The 20,844-nt window shown below is 40.7% G+C and overlaps 2 protein-coding genes across 2 annotated transcripts in view; one reads left to right on the top strand and one right to left on the bottom strand.

Moving 5' to 3' along the window:
- The window catches only part of ADPRM (ADP-ribose/CDP-alcohol diphosphatase, manganese dependent), a 38,694-nt gene that overhangs the window by 13,884 nt on the left and 3,966 nt on the right, over window positions 1-20,844 (top strand). Inside the window, exon 5 of the mRNA XM_070563431.1 lies at window positions 20,152-20,273. Within this exon, the coding sequence (XP_070419532.1) occupies window positions 20,152-20,273 (122 nt within the window). The remainder of the gene's footprint in view (window positions 1-20,151; window positions 20,274-20,844) is intronic.
- Window positions 846-17,637, bottom strand: TMEM220 (transmembrane protein 220). The gene is made up of 6 exons (XM_070563434.1): window positions 17,475-17,637; window positions 16,787-16,816; window positions 12,648-12,708; window positions 10,637-10,760; window positions 8,714-8,773; window positions 846-2,123 (listed from the first exon to the last, which is right to left on the bottom strand). The coding sequence occupies exons 1-6, from the start codon at window positions 17,508-17,510 to the stop codon at window positions 1,988-1,990; spliced, it is 447 nt and encodes a 148-aa protein (XP_070419535.1). The 5' UTR covers window positions 17,511-17,637; the 3' UTR covers window positions 846-1,987.

The following is a 20,844-nucleotide window of genomic DNA, read 5'->3' on the forward strand; positions in this document are numbered from 1 at the left end:
AGAAATATTAAACTTACTAATAATACATTCGGTTGAAAAATAGAATTTAAAGACAATTTCAGTAATAAAGACTCATTTTCAAAAGGCAGTACTCCACCAAAAGTTGGTGCCTTTTACATGCTTATGGAGATAAAAAGCAACTGGGTATATTCACAGAATTAATAGTCTGATATGGGAGATGCAGATATGATGAAAATCTATCTTGAACATTACTGTCTTTTAAAAAAAATTGGAACATTGCTATCTTTTAAGTACGGAATCAAGTATTACTTGGAGGATGGGAGGGTCCTATATAGAATTTGCAAATAAGTCTGTTTCTTCGTGTGTGACTTATACTAAAAGATATAAAGCCATAAATATATAAGCTCAATGTACACTGAAACACTCAAATCTTTTCCTTGCATTTTATTGGCCCTTAAATTTCACTTTATTTGCTTTAATATCAACTAGATTTTTTTTTTCCTTTTCCTTCGTCCAGATCTTGATAGAAAATTTGACTGTCCAGTGGCCATTGTATAAAGCAAGCAAAAAATATGCATCCTTCCTTGAACAAATATTTGTAGAATACTTAACATGTATTAAAGGCTATACAAATGAAGAGACAAACTACTAGATTCATGTTTATTCTCCTGACATACAGTAGGTACTAATTCTTTTTTCAGTGAAATATTTCTTAAATCTCATGAAACAGTGGCTTGATTACCGGGTTTGATGCTAACATCTGTAAAAAAGCTGCCATCCAGATGCTCAAAACAGCACAGACCAACGGACATAGAATGTGACCCACATAAGTGATAAAATATCCTACCCGGCACATTTAAAAAAGTAAACAGAAACAGATAAAATTAATTTTAATATATTTTATTTAACCTAATATCTGTAAAATATTCTTTCAATATGTAATCAATACAAAAATTGTTTTTTACATTCTTTCATTTTATGCTACATCCTTAAAATCTAGTGCATATTTTAGACTCATAGCACGTTCTTTTGGACACCAGATTTTCATTGGAAATACTAAATCTGTATTTAGATACCATAAAATTTACAGTCGAAGTAGACTCATATACCCAAGCTGTTACAGACACACTTAAAACAAATGTTCTAAACACACAAGGTTTCTAATAATTAGCAGTTTTTAAATTAAAAATTAAAATGAAAAAATTAAAGCTTTACTTCCTCAGTCAGTCTAGCCACATTTCAAGCGCTCAGTGCATCATGTGCTAGTGTCTACCATATCGGAGAGTACAGCTCGAACACAGTCTTCTCCCCGGGGTTACTTTTGATATTCATTTTAAAAAACGGGTGGATTTTGGTCTTATTTTTCATTTACAATGTAATTAATATTCCCTATTGTTTTCGGTCCCAAATTCCTTTATTCTATCCGACTTTCCTTTCCAAGACGTGCTTGTTCGTTTGGCTCGTCTGGCGCCCTCGTTCAGTTCATGGCCCTGTACCAGTTCAGTATACGAGATTAGCTCAGGGTGCAGCCCTCTGTTGGGCCTCTCCTTCTGTCCTGTTACCCAGACCCTGCCTCCCTCTGTTTTAATCATGTGCGGCCCTTTGTAAGCACTTTATATTTTCGGAGTGCTGTCATGTTATCCAGTTTAATCCTTGCAACCGTATAACTTAAGCAGGAGATCTGGTATTAATCCTATTTTATAGATAAAGACATATCCACCAGGAGATTTATATATTTGCCCAAGTCACATAGATAGTGATAAGCTGAGTTAGAATTCATTTTTCTCAACTTTTGTTCTTTTCTGCTACACTCTGATACAATAGAATGTGAGACCCTGCTCTTACTAGTCCCATCCAATGCTACACTGTATTGTAGGCAACCTTAAAAAGTTCTCAGTATTAAAAAGAAAAATCTGTAGTATTTGCTCAAATTACCGGAAATAAACTGCTAGGAAGTTGGCTTGTTACAACCATGTTTATAAGAAATTGCAAATCCTCATTTTCAGAACAGGCTTCTTGACTTCACTTAAATTACCGTCTTGCAGTGAGTGGGCCAGGAGGACCGCATCTCCTTGTTTGCATATATGTAGACCCACGAGAGAAGGGGGAAGAGAGCAATGACAACGGCAATAGCCAACTGAATTCTTCCACCAACTGGCTTCCTACAAAGACACAAAAATAATTATAAAGAAAAATCCAATAAAAATTATGGCTTGCTTTGGAAACAAGTATAAAGATTGAATCTGGTAAAACACATCAATAGATTTTTGTATTTTTCTTAGTTTTTTTAAAAATTGAATTAAAATCAATTAATTTCATTGATTTATAAGAGTTCTTTATATATTTTAAATACAAATCCTTGCTTATATATGTTGCAAATAGCTTTTCCCACTCACTTAATGATGTCTTTTGAGGAACTGAAGTCACGGATTAATTAAGCAATGTTAAAATTGATCTTTTCCTATTGATTTTTGTGTTCTGTTCAAGAAAACTTTCCTCCCCAAGGTCTTGATGATATTATCTTCTCTAAAAGTTTTATTGTTTTGCTTTTCACACTAGAGGTATAATCTACCCGGAATTGATTTTTATGAAAGTTGTGAGTGAGTAAGGGTTGTTTCAGTTTTTTTCCACATGGATATCCAATTGATCCAGCACTATTGAAAAGACTGCTTTTCTATGTTCCTTTGCGGAGCCACCTCTCTCGTAAGTCAGGGTCTACCTATGTATGGATCTCTTTCTAGATTCTACTCTTTCATTAGTTCATCTTTTTGCCAGTATTGCTTTCTCTCCCCATTTATTCAGATCGTCTTTAATTTCTCCCATAGTGTTTTACAGTTTTATGTGTAGAGATTTTGCATATCTGCTAGATTTATACCTAGAGATTTGTTTTTTTTGATGTTGTTATAAATGGTTTTTGTTTTTATCATTTTCTGTTACTTGCTGATAAAAATGTAGTTAATTTTAGTATATTGGTGTGGTATCCAGCAATTTAGTATCCTGAGCTAGTATCCAGCAATCATGCTAAACTCACTTATTCTAATAACTTTTTAGATTCTTTTTGATTTTCTACATACGCAATCATGTCACCCATGAAAAATTAAAATTTAATTTTTCCTTTCCAATCCTTGGGCCTTTCATTTCTTTTTCTTGTCTTATTGTACTGGCTAGGACTCAATTTCTTTAACAGTTATGGGACTGCTCTGAGTATTTCTTCTTATGTCAGTTTTGATAAATTGTATTGTTCAAGGAATTTGTCCATTTCATCTACATTTTAAAATTTTTGAGCAAAAAGTTATTCATAATATCCTCTCTGATTTTTGCAATATCTATTAGATATGTAGTAACGTTCTCTTTTTCATTCCTGATATTGGTTATTTGTGCCTCCTCTTCCTTGTTCTCACTCTTATTATTTTCCCCTTTTAGTCTTGACAGGGCTTATCAACGTTATGAATCATTTTAGAGAATCAATATTTGGCCTTCTTAATCCTTTATTTTTTATGTTGATTTTTCATTTCATTGGTTTCTGTTTTTACATTTGTTTTCTCCTTATTTGGGCTTAATTTTCTGTTCTTCTCCTAACTTCTTGAACTGGAAAAGTCCTGACATCTTGGAAGCTTAGTTCACTGATTTTCAGCCTTTCTTGTTGTGTTTTTAAAATATATGTATTTAAGGCTATAAATTTCCCTCTAAACATGATTTTTAGCTGCATCCCACAAATTTTAATATGTGGTGTACTCATAATTCAGTTCAAAATATGTTCTAATTTCCATCATGATTTCTTCTCTTACCCAAATGTTATTTGAAAGCATATTTCCTAATTTCCAAACATACAGTGATTGTCTATCTTTTTTGTTAATGATTTCTAGCTTAACTGCACTGTGGTCAAAGAACATACTCCATAGAATTTCAGGTCTTTGAAATTCGTTGGCACTTATTTCATGGCCCAACATAAAGTCTTTTTGTAAACATGCAATGTATACTTGAAAAGAATGTAAATTCTGCCATTCTTGGTTCTGGTGTTCTGTATATGTCCACTATGTATATGTCAAGTTTTTTATTGTGTGGTTCAAATCTTTGATACCTTTATTGATTTTTGTTTTTTCTTCTTGTTCTATTAGTGACTGAGAGAAGTGTATTAAAGTCTCCCAAGATGATTATAGATTTTTCAATTTTTCTTTTTAGTTCTGTCAATTTTGTTTTATCTATTTTGTTTTATCTATTTTGTAATTATTAGTTATGTACAAATTTAGAATTGTTATATCTTCCTGATATGATGATTTATTGTATCTTCCTGATTTAATGAATTATATAGCATATCTTCCTTACCTAATGAACCTTTTGTCATTGAAAAGTATCTGCTTTTGGCACTTTTTTTGAAATCTACTTTTTAATAAGTGTTGTTGAGATAATGCTAAGTGGAAGAGATAATATTGGATCCATTCTTTATAACGTTACACTAGGATAAATTCTAAATAGATCAAAGATTTAAATGTAAAAATGAACCTTTGTATTAGAAGAAAACTTAGTTTTCTTAGTAAGTTACTTTACAACCTGAGAAGAAGGAAAGTTTTCTTAACTATGACTCCAAATTCAGAAGCAATAAGGGAAATGATTGATAAATTTGGTTACATTAAAAAAAAACCACACAGAGCTTTTTTGTGGCAAAGTATACTTTGCATTAGCAAAGGAAAATAAGAAACTGCAAAAAAAATTTTCAGCTTCTATCACAAAGGGTTAATAGCCATAGTATATAAAGAGCTTCTAAAAATAGAGAAGGCCAACAACCTTAGAGAGAAAAAGGTTTAACCTCTATCTCTCAGAGATAAACCAACATTTTATTAAAAAAGAAATGCAAATGGCTCTTAACCATATGAAAATATGCTCACCTTTACACCTAATAAGAGATAGGCGGATTAAAAATACCCATTTCTCAACTATCCCATTAGTAAAAATTCAAAATTCTGATAATGTATTCTGTTAGCACTATTTTTAATAGCAAAAGATTGGATACAATCTAAAAAGTAGAGGAATGGATGAATAAACTATGGCTCTGTCAACAGAATAAGGAAAGTCTTTATATACTAATATTATCTCTTATATACTAATATTATATACTTATATACTAATATTATACTAATATTTATATACCAATATTATCTCTTCCACTTAGCGTTATCTCAACACCACTTATTAAAAAGTAGATTTCAAAAAAAGTGCCAAAAGCAGATACTTTTTAATGACAAAAGTTTCATTAGGTAAGGAAGATATGCTATATAATTCATTAAATCAGGAAGATACAATAAATCATACTATAGAATGATCTCTAGGATGTAGTAAGAGAAAAATCAAGGGGAATACAATTGCGTACAATAGTGCTACCACTTATCTAGGACAAGCAGGAATACAAATAGATTGCACATACAGTCATGTGCCGCATAATGACAGTTTGGTTAACAATGGACTGCATGTATGATGGTGGTCCCGTAAGATTAGCACCATATAGCCTTGGTGTATGGTAGTCTATACCATCTTGGTTTGTGTAAGTACACTCTATGATGTTTGCACAATGACAAAATCGCCTAATGACTTAGTTCTCAGAATGTATCCCCCTTGTTAAGTGATGCATGACTATATTTGCTTTATTAAGAAACCATGGGGGCCAGCCTGGTGGTGTAGTGGTTAAAGTTTGTGCACTCCGCTTTGGTGGCCCAGGATTCGTGGCTTCAGATCCCGGGTGCAGACCTACATATTGCTCATCAGGCCATGCTGTGGTGGCGTCTCATATACAAAGTAGAGGAAGACTGGCACATAAGTTAGCTTAGGGACAATGTTCCTCAAGCACGAAGAGGAAGATTGGTAACAGATGTCAGCTCAGGATTGATCTTCCTCACCAAGAAAAAAAAGAAACCATGGAAGGATAAACCGTAAAATTGAAAAAAGTTTCACCTATAGAGAAAGAGAGGATATAGGGTCAGGGGATAGAGAAGCTAGACTTCTTTGAATATACTTTGTTTTGTAGATTTGACTCTGGAACCATGTAGATATTTTTTATAATTATAAAACAAAATTAATATATTTTAAATAAAGTTATCCCTAGAAATTGAAAGTAAAATGTGATAACTTAACTTTGTATTCACTTGGTGGCATTAGCACACAGAGAACTATTCCAAGCAATTTGAATGCACGTCCCTTAATGGGATATTCCCTAACAATGACAACAAACAAACAAAAACCTGTTTCTAATAATTATGTTGTTATTCTGAGATTGTGTTTGCATTGTGGGATAAGTCAAATGAATTATTATGCTGAGGTCACTGAGACTAGAGATTTTTTGACAGGATTAAAAGGAGATACAGATTTAAGATTGCTGATAAGGTTAAATGAAAACCTGTGTTCCTGAATTCGAATTGCTAGGATTAGTATGAACTCATAAGGTATTTTATCTTTAAATATATATGTAATATATATAAATATATATGTATATATGCATGTATGTTTATGGTGCACACATACATATATACACATACATATGCACATATATGTGAATTTCCTAGCTTTGTGCACTAGAAAGAACCAATGACAAACCCATTAGCAATGTGCATTGCTCATGCCCAGATTGTGAGCTCTAAATACCATTACTAGGGTCATGTTGAAAAGAATTCAGGAGCCAACCTGAGTATGTACCACTGGTCAAAAAAAAAAAAAAAAAGGGACAATCTGAGCATCAATAGAGATAATAACTGCCATGGACTGAAAAATATCAAATATGTTGAAATCCATGACTTTATAATGGCCCTACTAAAACAACAAATAAATAAAACTGATTAGTCACTTTCAGAAGATGCCCAGGTAAGAAACAACTTGTTATTTTGAAAACTGGTAAATTAAGAGACAAAATCAACTCCTTTTCCTCTTACAATCTGTACCTCAGAGTAGTCAAAGAATTGATATATGGAAATTTCTCTTTATAGAATTTTTCCAGCTAATAAACAAGCAAGGCTATAATTAGAATATCACCATTTTGCAACTCGAATGAATCAATAGGTTTAGGCAATGATCATTAAAGACTGTTATATTAACATCACAGAGAAACAGCTAGGTCTTATGTATATTATGATAGAAGTACATAACACCACCCATGAAGTAGTCCTGTCTAGGAATGATATTAGAAATAAAAAAGTAATAATACCAGAATCTAGCCAAGCCTCTAGATATAACCACCAATTTATCAGAAATATAGGACACAGAAGAATAAACATTTATAAGGCAATTGGGATATGTAAACATTAACTGAAAATACTGAAGAATTATTGTTCTTTTATTTTTTGTGTAATGATGGTAGAATGGTTATTTTTTATTTTATTTACTTATTTTTGGTGAGGAAGATTGGCCCTGAGCTAACATCTGTGCCAGTCTTCTTCTATTTTTTTGTACGTGGGATGCTGCCACAGCATGGCTTGATGAGCGATGTGCAGGCCCATGCCCAGGATCCAAACTCGCAAATCCTGGGCCATTGAAGTGGAGTGCACGAACCCAACCACTGTGCCACCGGGTTGGCCCCTAGAGTGGTTATTTTTAAGTGCTTATCTTTTAGAGATACATACTGAAATATTTACAGGTAAAACAAGGTGATGTCTGACATTTATTTCAAAATAATCTGTAAGTGTGAAGAGGACAGTGATATAAATGAAATAAGATTGGACATATAATGTTAATTTGTTGAAGTTGAGTGATGGGTACATCTGATTCATTATATTAGTCTCTCTGCTTTTATATATATTTGAAATTTTTTCAAAATAAAAAATTAAAACAAAAAAATTGAAATAATCACCAAAAAAATCACTTTTCTCTAAAAATACGTGGTCTTTTTTTCTCTGGTCTTAAAGTCTACTTTTTAAAATTAAAATTGCTTCACTGGCTTTCATTTGGTTGGTATTTGTATAGTATATTTTTACCATCCTTAGACTTTCAGTCTTTCTGTATCTGTGTATTTAAGGGTTAGCTTTTGGAAGCAGTGTTTAGTTGGGTTTTTAATCTTTTTATCCACTTTGAAAATCTCTGGTTCCTAACTGGAATATTTGGAACATATACATTTAATGTATTTTCTAATATAGTTGGGTTTAAATCTCTATGTTAACCATCTGCTTCCTATTTTTCCCTTCTGTTCTCTGTCTTTTCCCCTCTCTTTTCCTGCCTTCTGTACTCACTTTCTGTTCTTTTAGTGTTTACCCTAAGGATTACCACAAGAATCCTCGACTTATAAACGCCTAGTATAAACTGCTACTGTTACCTCTTCCCAGACAATTCAAGGACCTTAAAACACTTTAACTCCATTTGTCTCCTTCCAACTTATATGCTACTGTTGTCATGTATTTTTTTCTTTATATGTTAAACCCCACCACACATCATTACTATTTTATAAAGTTAACATTCATTTATATGAGCCCATATTTTTATGTTTTCTTTGTCCTTCATTCTTTCCTGAATCTCCAAGCTTCCTTCTGAGATAACTTTCCTTCTCCTTGAAGAAAACCCTTCAGGCAGGCAACTCCCTATGATTACACTGGGCCACATGGGAAACCATGGTACTCATGAAAGTGTGAGTGATCATGAAACTCTGAACCAACTATTATTAGCTTTCTTTAGGAAAAGGAAAGATTTCTTTCAAAAGATTCCTGTTTTCACTTGTGTATCAATATTTTCACTTTACCAACCTTGAAGACATCTGATTTTAATCAAGTTGAAAACTTACTTTGATGAACTGTGGCATAGGCTCATCCATGCCGTAATAATCACCAGACCAAACAGCTCCCTATAAAATAGGATACATTTCATATTTTTGAAGTAGCTGCAAGTGACATGCATATCATCCCTTTCTCTCCATGACCACTTGATTCTGCTGATTGTTGGATGACTTCCCCCAAGATATATAGCATCTACAGAATATTTTCCATTCTGGCCATGACTCATAAATTACTTTTTTTCAGACAGCTTAAAGCCTTATATGAAAATAGATTTCATGCTATGAGGCAGATCTGAGCTCCATCACTGTTCCCAAACTCATAAATGAACAAAAACAACAACAAAACAAAAACACAGATAAATCACTTACTTCACATCACTGGGAGGAGTAGTATAGCCAAGAGAACAATCCCGGAATTGATCAGGGGTTCTTTTTACATTGTTCTAGAGGGTTCGGTGTTAGGCAGGTTGAGCTCAAATCAATAATTTGAGCATGTATTGTAGGAGATTGGATCACGTCTTAGTGGAGAGGAATGACTTGTAGTTTGAGTCAGACTAATGATTTTTGGGTGGGTATATGCTTCTAGAAATATGTGTTAAAACACATATATTTTACATGGAGTAGAAAACAATCACATTTGGCCATTGTACCACTGAAAGCCCCACGTTGAGTTCATAACTCATGGGTTTCAAGTTGGTGGAGATGATTCAACTCATTTGGTTTACATTCTCATTGACTGACCCAACCTGATCCAGTTTTTCAAGGATTAGGGCCTTTTATGTAGCACTAGTGATGCTTAACTTACAGGTCTCCAAAGCTTACTGTTGGCAGATGTTAGCAGCAGGACAGAAAAGAAAGGAAAGGGTCTATTAGAGAGGCCAGGGAATCAAGGGTGAGAGGAAGCAAAAGAAGAGGTGATATTTTAAGAATGAATGGTTGTGGGGCTGGCCCCGTGGCCGGGTGGTTAAGTTCGCACACTCCGCTGAAGGTGGCCCAGTGTTTCGTTGGTTTGAATCCTGGGCGTGGACATGGCACTGCTCGTTAAACCACGCTGAGGCAGCGTCCCACATGCCACAACTAGAAGGACCCACAACGAAGAATATACAACTATGTACCGGGGGGCTTTGGGGGGAAAAAGGAAAAAATAAAATCTTTAAAAAAAAAAAAAAAGAAAGAATGAATGGTTGTGACTTGGGCCAGCCCTGTGGCCAAATGGTTAAGTTCTTGCGCTCTGCTTTGGCGGCCCAGGGTTTCACTGGTTCAGATCCTGGGCACAGACATGGTACTGCTCATCAGGCCACACTGAGGCAGCATCCCACATAGAACAACCAGAGGCACTCACAACTAGAATACACAACTATGTACGAGGGGGGCTTTGGGGAGGAGGAGAAGAAGAAGAAGAAAAGGAAGATTGGAAACAGATGTTAGCTCAGGTGCCAATCTTTAAAAAAAGCATGAATGGTTGCCACAGAGGAAGATGACATGAGACATACGTGGGCAAGGCTGACAGAGGTTGACCTCTGAGGTAGCTGATCACACTTGTAGATAAGATTTTGGCTTGAACTAGAACTGAATCAGAATGCTGATGGAGTTTTCACCTTTAGACTGGACTGAGTGTTACTGTATACTGTCTTTGCTCGTTATAAGGGGTCAAGGTCCAAACTGCCTGATGGTAATTTACATTCATATAATGTAATGCTTAATGGCTGCCTGTGGTGGTGATCATGGAGTGTGGTAGATGGTGCTGGGTTTGAATCCTGGCTCCATCATTTCCTCAGTTTCTTTAGCTTATAAAGGAGATGATACACTCCCTGCTCCTCAGGGTGTCGTTGGGGGAATTACATCCTCACTGTGCAGAAAAGGTGTCAGGAAGGGACAGAAGATTCCTCAGTTCTACCCCACACCTTCCAAAGAGCGAAAGTCACGGCTCACCTGCCTTCTTCCTCATGTATGATGTTCTGTTGTGTATGAAGCAGGAGGTAGTATGCCAAGCCGACAGCCCACGTGATGCAGAAGAATATGTGTATTGCAGAGACACTCTTCCAAATAAAGTTCCCTAAAAAGAGATGTCCTCGTGCTGTTAATTATGGATCACATCCCAGAGAAAAATCATCTTTTTATATCTGCTTTCAGGGAAAGCATTCAGAACAAGCTGGGTTGGTTTTTTTTTAGTTTTGTTTTGTTTTAAAGGACATCATAGGTGTTAAAGCAGTAATTATAAACTTACGTGGATGCTGATCATTTTGGTTGTCCAGCAGCTCCCCCCTCTATGACAACTATCCTTATTTCCTTTGGGGATCCACCCTTCCCACACCCCCAGTCCATGTGTCCCAGACAACTGGACCTTAGCTAGGTCCATCAGTGCACTTCAGCCCCTTAGCGACAGTGATGCGGCGCAGGATGAATACATGACAAATCTGATGAATCAGGGCCAACAGCTCACTTCTGAGCCTTGTGGAGCTATCAGAGGAGCGGAGTCTATATGCTGCTGGACTTGGCAGCAGGGAGAGGTGAACTTTGAGCTGCGGGGCTACCGTGTGGAGCCCAGGACTGAAGTCAGCGCAGCAGGTGGTGGAACTCAGAGTGCAGAGAAGTTTACCTTTTGAGCTGCCAGCAGTGCCTGAAGCCTCCACCACCCCCGGGCCTGTCAGTCAAGTATCCCAGTGCATCCCTTTTTTCACTTAGAGCCCATATGAGTTGAGTTTTTTCCTTGCTTGCAACTAATGGAGCCCTAACGGATACACCTTAAAGATGTAGGCAGAGTTCTAGGGGCCCAAACAAGGAGCCTGTGCAATCTAGGGGACGAGAGCTTCCCCCCAGGAGGGATCATTAGTCTCTATTCTAAACCCTGAGAACTTCCAAGCCCCACTAGGAGAAGCTGTTTTAAAGGAAGTGACGAATAACCTGTCAGGACTAGGCGTCCCATTAATAAGAAAATGTAAGTAAGCAATGTAAAATGTCTTTTTTTTCTGTTACAAGACACAGTTTTATAGTATAAAGCTGTCCAACTTAAGGTTTGTTGAGAGTTTTTAGGGCCATAAAAGGCAAAGCAGCTGCGTTTTGCCCAGCACTGAGGTTGGTAGCCCGCAGGCAATACAAATCACTATTTTAAGTGAAACCGTTTTACATGTCTACCCAGCTGGGATCTGTATGTAAGAAGCGCAAGGAGCAGCTTACAAACAAACATATGGGAAAGCCTCTGTTGCACAGCCTTCCATTTACTGAGCAAGCATTAGGCACCTACCATATTCCTGGTCATATTTAAGCTAGTTTGGGCAAAGATGGCTGAGACATGATCCTGCTTTTAAGGAGCTTACAGCCTAGCAGGGGGAAACGTAGAGAAAAGCATACAATAAATCGCTGTAGGTACATTGACAGCATCTAGGGAGATGAGAGAGAGCAACATGTAGTAATCAAAAATCTAGGGATTTGTTAGAGATTTTATAAACAGTTTCTCTACATAAGTAGCAGTTCGTATACATAGACATTGGATGAATTCAAAATAAGAAAATGATTAACGGGAGTGGTATTGGTCTAAGAAGAATTTGTAAAGAGTAAATATACAATAGACACTGACTGCCACTGAGTATGGGGACACAAAGTTGGCACTTTGATAGCGGTTGATTTTCCATTGGCTTCGTGGCTGAAGAAATCAATGCAGTGCCTGAAGCCCTTCTCTCTTAGGCGCTGAACTGCGTAATTCCTATTCCACAACCGCATCAGAGACCCTGGGATCCAAATTGACAAAGACCGTCTTAGTGTGGCAAGTCCTTGTGAAGTTCACCTGAAGATGGGTGAGGGTGGTCTGGATTACAACTAGCCTCCTCTGGAGAGGGAGGACCTGGAGAGCCCTGGTTTTCTCCCGGGAGTTGGGCAGATCGACTCTCACTATTATGAGGCAATCTGATTTGCTGTATCTCCATCCAGAATCCAAGGTTCATACCTGTGACAAGGGGGTTGAGTCCAACAAGGAGAGTCAGCACTGCAGGTATCATATACACCATCTGTCAGCAAAGAGAGGAAAGTATGTGGGTTACGAAGTTTGCCCGGTATAGGAGGTGTTCCGAGATAGCTCGGAAATAAAGAAAGATGACTGCAGTGGGTGTCACGCTCCATCCTTTACCCCTAAGTTTCAGTAACAATTGGGGAAGTGGTAACCTCTGCTTCTATGGCATTTACCATGTCAATTTGTAATTTTATCTGCCTTATGCCTAAACTTTAGGCTATTCCAGGAAAGTCTCATTCATCTTTGAGCTCTAGCATTGAGCAGAGTTTGTCTTAAGACACGCTGACCTCCTAGTCTCTCCCAAGCCATGCCCAAATGGCCTTTCCCCACTTGCGTAAAAGAAAATGCTCTTTGAAAAGTAGGGCAGGAGGAGCCATAATTAGCTAGATGGCCCTGCTGGGTCTGGCCCCATGGGCCATCCAGTCCAATATTCCATCTCTGCAGGTGAGACCACAGAAAGTTTACAAACAATATATGGATCTGATGTCCCCAGTAAGATCAGGCTCTTCATTTTGGAAACTATTGAGAAGTTGGAGTCTGGCAGATGGTGCTAAAGAAGCCCTATTTTCAAACCTCATTCATAGCAAGCAGACTCTAGCCAAACTTGCTATTGCCATGTGTGTTGCAGACAGAGAGCAAGGAGGGGATGGGAGGTTTATAAGAAGCTTGGGGGCTTTCCCAAAACTGGTGCTGCTTAACCGTAGCAATTGTGATTCTTAGAAACTTTTAGTTTATTTGGAAGTTGTCAGAGCTGTGCACTTTAAGTGATTTGTTTTCACTATAAAAACATGTCTTGACCCTAGAGAGAGAAAGCCTCTGGATTAGAGACTCTGTGTTCATCTCTCCTGGTCCATCCCAAATGATTGCTGGGATATTGGCCGATATCGGCATTTGCAAGTCTGCTCATCTCTCACAGGCGGACAGTCATGCTACAGACGGCTAGACCAGTGCTTCCCAAACTGTAATGAGCATGCAAATCACCCGGAGATCTTGTTTAAATGCAGATCTCAGTCTAGAGATCTGGGGTAGGGCCCAACGTTCTGCTTCTCTAACAAGCTCCCAGGGGCTGGGGCTGCTGCTGCCGTTGTTCCAAGGACCACACTTAGAGCGGTAAGGGGTTAGCTTCCCCCCCCCCGTGAAAAACTACATGACTTAGTTCCTGAGAGAGGGCGGTGGGGTGGGGGAGAAAGACAGAGAATTTAAACATATGCAAACACACATCATACAATATTTAATTGTGCTCTCCGTAAGAACTGTTTGGCAGAGATTATTAAATTGTGCATTCAAATGTATCAGCTATCTGTCATTAATAGATTAAGATGTCTAAAACCTTCTTATTTCAGTGTATTGTAAAAATGACCCTTTGAACTAAGTGATGGTTTCCCATGGCAATTGTGCCATGTTAATCCTTATTTAAATGCTTTTTTCTATCTTGAATGAAATAAAAAAATTTGTTTTGAGGGCAGAGAGACTGGAAATAATTGTTTCTAGTACACAAGTTAAAACAATATACAGTACTAATACTCAATAATGAACTCAGTAGAACCCATTTATAATGGTCTTTTATCTTTTTGTTGGTGGATTTTTTTTAAAACTAAGGGCATCATAATATTTATTTATAATATTTAGTTTAATTCCCCACTTAGTCATTGAGTCCCATGGCAGTCATTCCTAACACCACTCTGCCTTGCTCACCTGCTGCTGTAAAAGCTAAAAAAGCCCATTTGTTTTCCCAGCCTCTTCAGCAGCTAGGGATGGTCATGCTCCAGCAGTGAAATGTAAGAAGTCTCATAGCAAGGCTGATACTCAAAGCACTCAGCAACCAATATGCATGGGTGCTGACCAAGCAAAACGGATCCCAGGCCATAAGCCATATTGGTATGTACCGACTGACTAGCAGCCTGTCTGAGGGGATTCCTGGAAAACATTTCCTCCCTGATAAAGGGGAGGAAAGCACAGGAGGAAAACTCGTTTTGCTCCTGCCTTGTTTCTTCCTACTTGGGATGTTCTTGTGTAGGGACGATGTTTGGAGCTGCAGCAGCCATTCTGTAAACATGAGAGGATGTATCACCCACACATTGAGGTTGGCAGAGAGGAAAGACAGAAAGCCCAGGTCCTTGCTGATTGTTGACCGTTAAGCAGCTGCCTCTGGACTTCTTGTTAGATGAGGTACTCTATTTTTATAGCCTGAAGCTAGTCAGATTTTCTATCCTGATAGAATTGTCCTCTATGAGCAAGAGGAAGTAGGGAACATGGAAATGAGTCTGGTGGAGTATGAGCCCTCCCAACCCAGTAACCTAATACTCATTCATCTGAGCATCCGTTCATTCTTTCACTCGCTCGAGTCAATACAGGAAGGACTGCCATAAGAAGTCTCTACGTTAGGTTGCCTGAGGACCAGCAAGAATAAGGAAGAACTGGTCCCTGTCCCCCTGGAAGCTGGCATGTACAGAGCCAACTCTAATGCAAAGCAGAACGCGTTAGTGCTACAATAAAGCTTCAAAGGAAGGGTGCTGGAACCTATGGGAAATAGGCAGAGACAGATTCTGGATGAGAGAGCATTTGAGATAGACCTTGAAGCTTGAGTAGAGTATGACACAGGACTTCTAGGGGCAAGTCACAGAAACTATATTAGGTGGACTGGGCTTCCAAGACCAAGCTGGGAAGGTGGGTCAGAGCCATGTTGTGTTGGGCCTTGAATTCCAAGTTGGAGAGCTTCAGCTTAGGCATCTTGGAAAATGACTAGTTTCTGAAGCAGGAAACAATATGTAAGAAGTGTTCTAGGAGTGGAAGAGATTAGAGGCAGCTAGCAGGTTTAGGAAGCTATTACGAGGGTCCATGTGGGAGGTGATGGAGAGCTGAACTGGGGCTGAGGGAGGATGTCTGTGGGGCCGTGGTGTTTATTATTTTTCGTATTATGTCATATAAGCATGAAGTGAAAGGGAAAATGTACAGGAACTGTATAGACAAGCAATTAGACTTAAATTGTTTTTTGTTGGAATTCTTTGTTCTTTATTTTGTTTTTTGAGGGGGATCTCAAAGATAATGATAAGGAACAGAGAGATGTTCGAGGTGGCTGCAGTTTTGAGCAAGGATGACCCAGGGAGTGATTCTGCTGGTAAGAGAAATGGGTGAGTCAGGAGGAGTGAGTTTGGGAGGGAAGATGCTGGGGAGGACCTTGGGCATACCTGAGGAGCCAGGATGATGTACAGGTGGACAGGTCTAGCAGTCTTTTGGAAATTCAACATTAAGCTGGATATTTGAGATACTGGTTATTGAGATATTGAGATAGTGGATATTGTCTGCAGGGAAATAGTATTTGGAACTCAGGGTATGGACCAGAATGTGGAGGAAGGGGCAATTTGATTTGATTCAGGGGCATGTGAATCTGGACAATAAGCAATATCAGAATGCTAGAATTCAGCTGACTAGAATTTCACATTATAATTCCAAATGATTTCACTTGTTGCTAATGTGTACATGGTCAACATTATTCCAAAGCCCAAAATAATCTAATTGGTGACACTGTACAGGCTCGTCTATCTGTATTCAAAGAAACTGGGCAAAATCTGATATTTCCGAAAATGTGTGGAATGATCTCCCCCTCCTCCAAATGGTTCGATCAGAGCCTTGGTTCCGTGTACACTACAGGTTTTATGGGCTTTAATGACTTTCTATAAATATAACTCATTGAATTGGCAGAACCATAAACCTTAAGCCTGCCGCTTTCTACTTAAAGGTTTATTGGAGTTTTTGGGTAGAAACTCATGAGAAATGGTTCAGTTGACCTTCAGAGGTACACTCTGTCTTCAGATGAGTGTCCTCAGTTGGACCCTTTTATTCAAAGAAAATATTGCTGAAAAGCCCCTATGTGTCTGGAAAATTATGAATTTACAAACACATTACATTATCAGTCTGACCCCTTTTCTCTAATATTTTAGGGGAAAAAACTTAGAAAGGATATGATTTCTAAGCTTTTAAGTACAGAAAGCAGGAAGGAGGGGTAAACAGATAAAAGTGTGAATTTCACGCAGTTGCACAATTCTTTCAAATGGAGGAAAGCACCTCATACTCACCACCCAGACTTCAGCATCTGGATCATTTACCTGAAATGCCAAAACATCAAGGCATTAGCAGACATGCTGTCATGTGCCTTTCCTATGTTTGGTCTGCTCTTTATTCATTTCAGTCATTTGTTAAGAGCCAGATGCTGCTATAGGCACCAAGGATACAAAATAGGAATGAGAGTCTAGGGGTCACGATGGTTAAGGGGCTTCTGGCCACCACAGCAGATGGTTTGAACATACAGCCACACATTTTTGTAAACAATGCACAGGAACTCTGAAAAGGGTGAGCCAAACCTAGACTCGGTATTTTAAGCCCCGCCCAGCCTCAAGGAACGAGGAAGGCTATATGAAGGGCGCCCCAAAGCGGACTTGAAAGGATAATTACGCTATTCAGGGTTTTGCTCCTGCTCCCAGGCCCTGACTTGTGTTCAGCCTCATCCACAGGCTGCCCTCTCAGAAAGGTGCCAGGGCGGCTTCTGCTCAGGGGGAGGGAGCAGGGCTTCCCAAGGCATGACCCTCAATTCCCATCCTCCGCCTAACTTGCCCGCCTTGGCGCCCTAGCCGGCTCGCAGTCTACACTGCACGCCAGGCCCGGGGCGGTGCTCGGAGCCCGGCGCCCCGCGGGGCCCGCAGGCCCCTCTCCCGCCGCCGCCGCCGCCCGCCGCCCGCCGCCCGGGGCCGGGACCTGGGCGCTGACCTGCACCACGGCCGCCAGCGCGAAGAAGGCGGCCATGAGCCAGTTGCAGGCCCGCCACAGGCCAGGCGCCCAGCGCCCCGCCGCAGCGCATCGGCTCGGCCAGGGCCCGAGTCCATCGGGCCGGCCGTCCTTGCGCCCCGCCCCGCCGCGGCCCGGCCCGGCCCGGCCCCCCACCTCCTCCCCCGCCGGCCCTCGGCAGCGGGCGGGCGACGGCCCGCGCCCGGCGGGGAGAGGCGCGGCCTGAGCCTTACTCGGCCCTCCCCTTCGCTCCTCCCCAAGACGTGGCGCGGTGTAGGGGCCGGTAGCCCCATTTCACAGATGGGCAAAGTGAGTCCCAGAGCGACCCGGCGACTTGCCTAAGATCGCACGGCCCGTCGGGGGTGCAAGGAAGTCGTGTTGAACCCACATCGGTGCAACTCCAATGCCTGTTTTCACCAAGGCTGCCTTTCTCACGTTTAAAAAAAAATTAAAGGAAATTAAAGGGAAGGGAAGTTGGGACGAAAGAAGGGGGAAAAGAGACGTGCGCACGCTGTTTTCTGGTTAGTATTTATGCGTTTCTTTCCCAAGCTCAGGAACTTTCCAGGCCCTGTAAGCATTATGGTAATTTCTTAGAGTGACGACAGTTATATTAGCATCTTATACAGCTCACAGCTTTTCTGCAGACAGGCTCATTTATCTTCATGGGCTTTTCTTATAAAAGGTATTTACATATTATACATATTTACAATTCTTTCCCACCACCAAAACCAACAAAATTTCCACACGCGTTGCTCATGAATTTCTTATGAACTAAAGACACTGAAATATTCACTGCTCTCCCCTCGCTTATTTTATAGTCTTTTTCTGTTTTGTAATTTACCCCTCTGATTAGTTCTTCCCTGGCTCATTTACACATCCATAGGCCTCATCATTTTCGCTGATCTAAAGAGTCTTTATCGCTTCAAATCATGAGCGCCTGTCCTCCTCTCCTTTTAGCTAAATCTAAAACTCTGGAGGAATTTTTTTCCAGTTTCATTCCTTTCAAGGATTTCGAGAAGGTTGTCTGCTGGGCGCCGGGCCCGTGCTGGCGCGGGGACTGCGGAGGTGGGCTTGCTGTGGCTCTCCAGGGAGGGAGCGGCGGCTCGACAGCAGCGACGCGGGACAAGGCCAGGCAGAGGCTCCGCGGGTGCAGGGGCTGCCGCTGTTTGGAGCTGGACAAGCCTCCTCACTGAGCGCCACCACTAAATCAGCCCTGGGACTGGGGACAAGTCGTCACCACCCTCACTGTCCTGTTCCTTATCTGGAAAAAAAAAGGGCAGGGTAGAGTGTCATGGGCTGATTCTGTCCCCAATTCATCTGTTGACACCCTAACCCCCAGGACCTCAGAATGGGACTGTATTTGGAGATAGGGTCTTTAAAAAGGTGATTAAGTTAAAATGAGTCATTAGGGTGGGCCCCAAGCCAATATGACAGCTGTCCTTATAAGAGATGATTAGGACACAGACACACAGAGGGAAGACTGTGAGAGGACACGGGGAGAAGGCAGCCATCTATGAGACCCCTCAGAAGAGACCAACCCTGCTGATACCTTCATCTTGCACTCCTAGCCTCCAGAATTATAGTCAGAAAACAGACGTCTGCTGTTTAAGGCCCCAGTCGGTGGTACTTTGTGATGGCAGTCCTCGCGAAGTAACATGGAGTGATTATAACACCTGCTCTGCCAACCAAACAGAGGTGTGGGTGGCAAAGAAAGAGAGCCGGGAAAATGCGTTGTAAATGACTGTGTGCCATACAACCGCGTGGAGCTGTATGATTGTCACTGTTGTCTGGGACTTTCCAGGTCACTGTGTGGACTTCTGTTCTTTTTGCCTGTCAGGGTTCATTCCCCTCTTCTAGGGTCAGCATCCCAGTTATTGGGGAAGGGACCCCATCTCCCACTATTGGATCATGTACACTAGGTGTCTGACCCTGTTCCCCTCTTTCCAGGGATAGGCAGGTGACCCTGGCCTGCCATTGGCATGGCCCATTCTCCTGACCACAGCAACTGGGTCTGGGATGGTATGTGATCCAATTGCCCTGATTCAGTCCTAGGACCTGTGCTGGACTGAGGGTTGCCAGATAAAATACAGGATGCTTAGTTACATTTGAATTTCAGATCAACAAGGAATAATTTTCTAGTGTAAGTGTGTCCCAAATATTTGCTAAATCTGGTAACCCTAGCTGGACTATTAAAGAGAAGCTTTCTTTTTGCTGAGTGTGTTGAGCTGGTAGCTGAAGCTGCCACGAGAAAGCCTTCCTGAATGGGGACTCAATGTAGAGGAAGCAGAGCTCAGAGACAGAGAGGCTGGTACCTGATGACATCACCTGAGGCTCTGGATCAAGCCACACCTGAAGCTTGGAACTACTTCTCAACCCTTCAGTTTTGTGAGCCAACAAAGTCCCTTCTTTACATATAAGTTTGTGTGAGTTGAGTTTTTGTCAGTTGTGACAACAGTGATGAGTGGTAAAATCATGACTTAGTTAAGTTAAGCTGATGCTTGAAATCCTCTAAACGCCCCTGCTGTATATTTGTCCAGATTTTGCAAAGATAGAGAAGAGAAGGCTTAGTCTGAAAAGTAATGTGAAATAAATTTAAATGAATCCAGTATCCCAGAGAGCTCTGCTTGAGGACTCATTTCCTTTTCCTTTTTAACTGCAGCGTTGCACTACTGCAGAGATGATGAGGTTTGGAAGGGAGTAGGGCCTGTCAAAGCTGGCTTCCCCCTGCAGAAAGGGCGGCATGAAGGGCCTTCATCCTGCTGGGCTATCCCTGGCTGCCAGGTCAGTGACAGCATCATGAAAGCAATCAGAGCCACGGGTGCCGGGTGAGGGGGGCTCGCTCTCTGCCAGAACGTGACAGTGTCTAGGCAGCATGTGGACATCTGTCCTCTGAGAACTTGGAAACAGAGGTGCTTAGCTGTTCTCTGTGGTAGGATTATAAATCCAGTGCTCAGGGTGGAGCAGAAACCAGCAAGCTCATGCAAAGGAACAGATGCCTCCCAGGGCCACCAGATTGAGAGAGAGCTGACAAATGCATGAACGCATCTAAAGGAAGAGCATCATCAGATGGGGATCGATGGGCTGTGGAGGCCCAGACAGAGTAACCTCCATTCAGGAGGCAACGGCAGGCCCACCCCAGCCCAGCCTCAGCCTCCCAGGGGCTAATGGGCTGAGAGGCACTTCACAAGCTCAATCCCTGTCTTTGCTGTGATTCTAGAACTCCAATTCCAGAATGTGGCCTCACAGCTTGCCTACAGAGTGCAGAGTGCGCTGACCTGCCAGCGCCAACAGTCTGTCAATGAGCCAGGTGTATTTCTAAGGATATGTTGATGGAACGCCATTCTCTTTTATA

This window comes from Equus przewalskii, chromosome 10, assembly GCF_037783145.1.
Source record: "Equus przewalskii isolate Varuska chromosome 10, EquPr2, whole genome shotgun sequence".
Taxonomy (NCBI): Eukaryota; Metazoa; Chordata; class Mammalia; order Perissodactyla; family Equidae; genus Equus; species Equus przewalskii.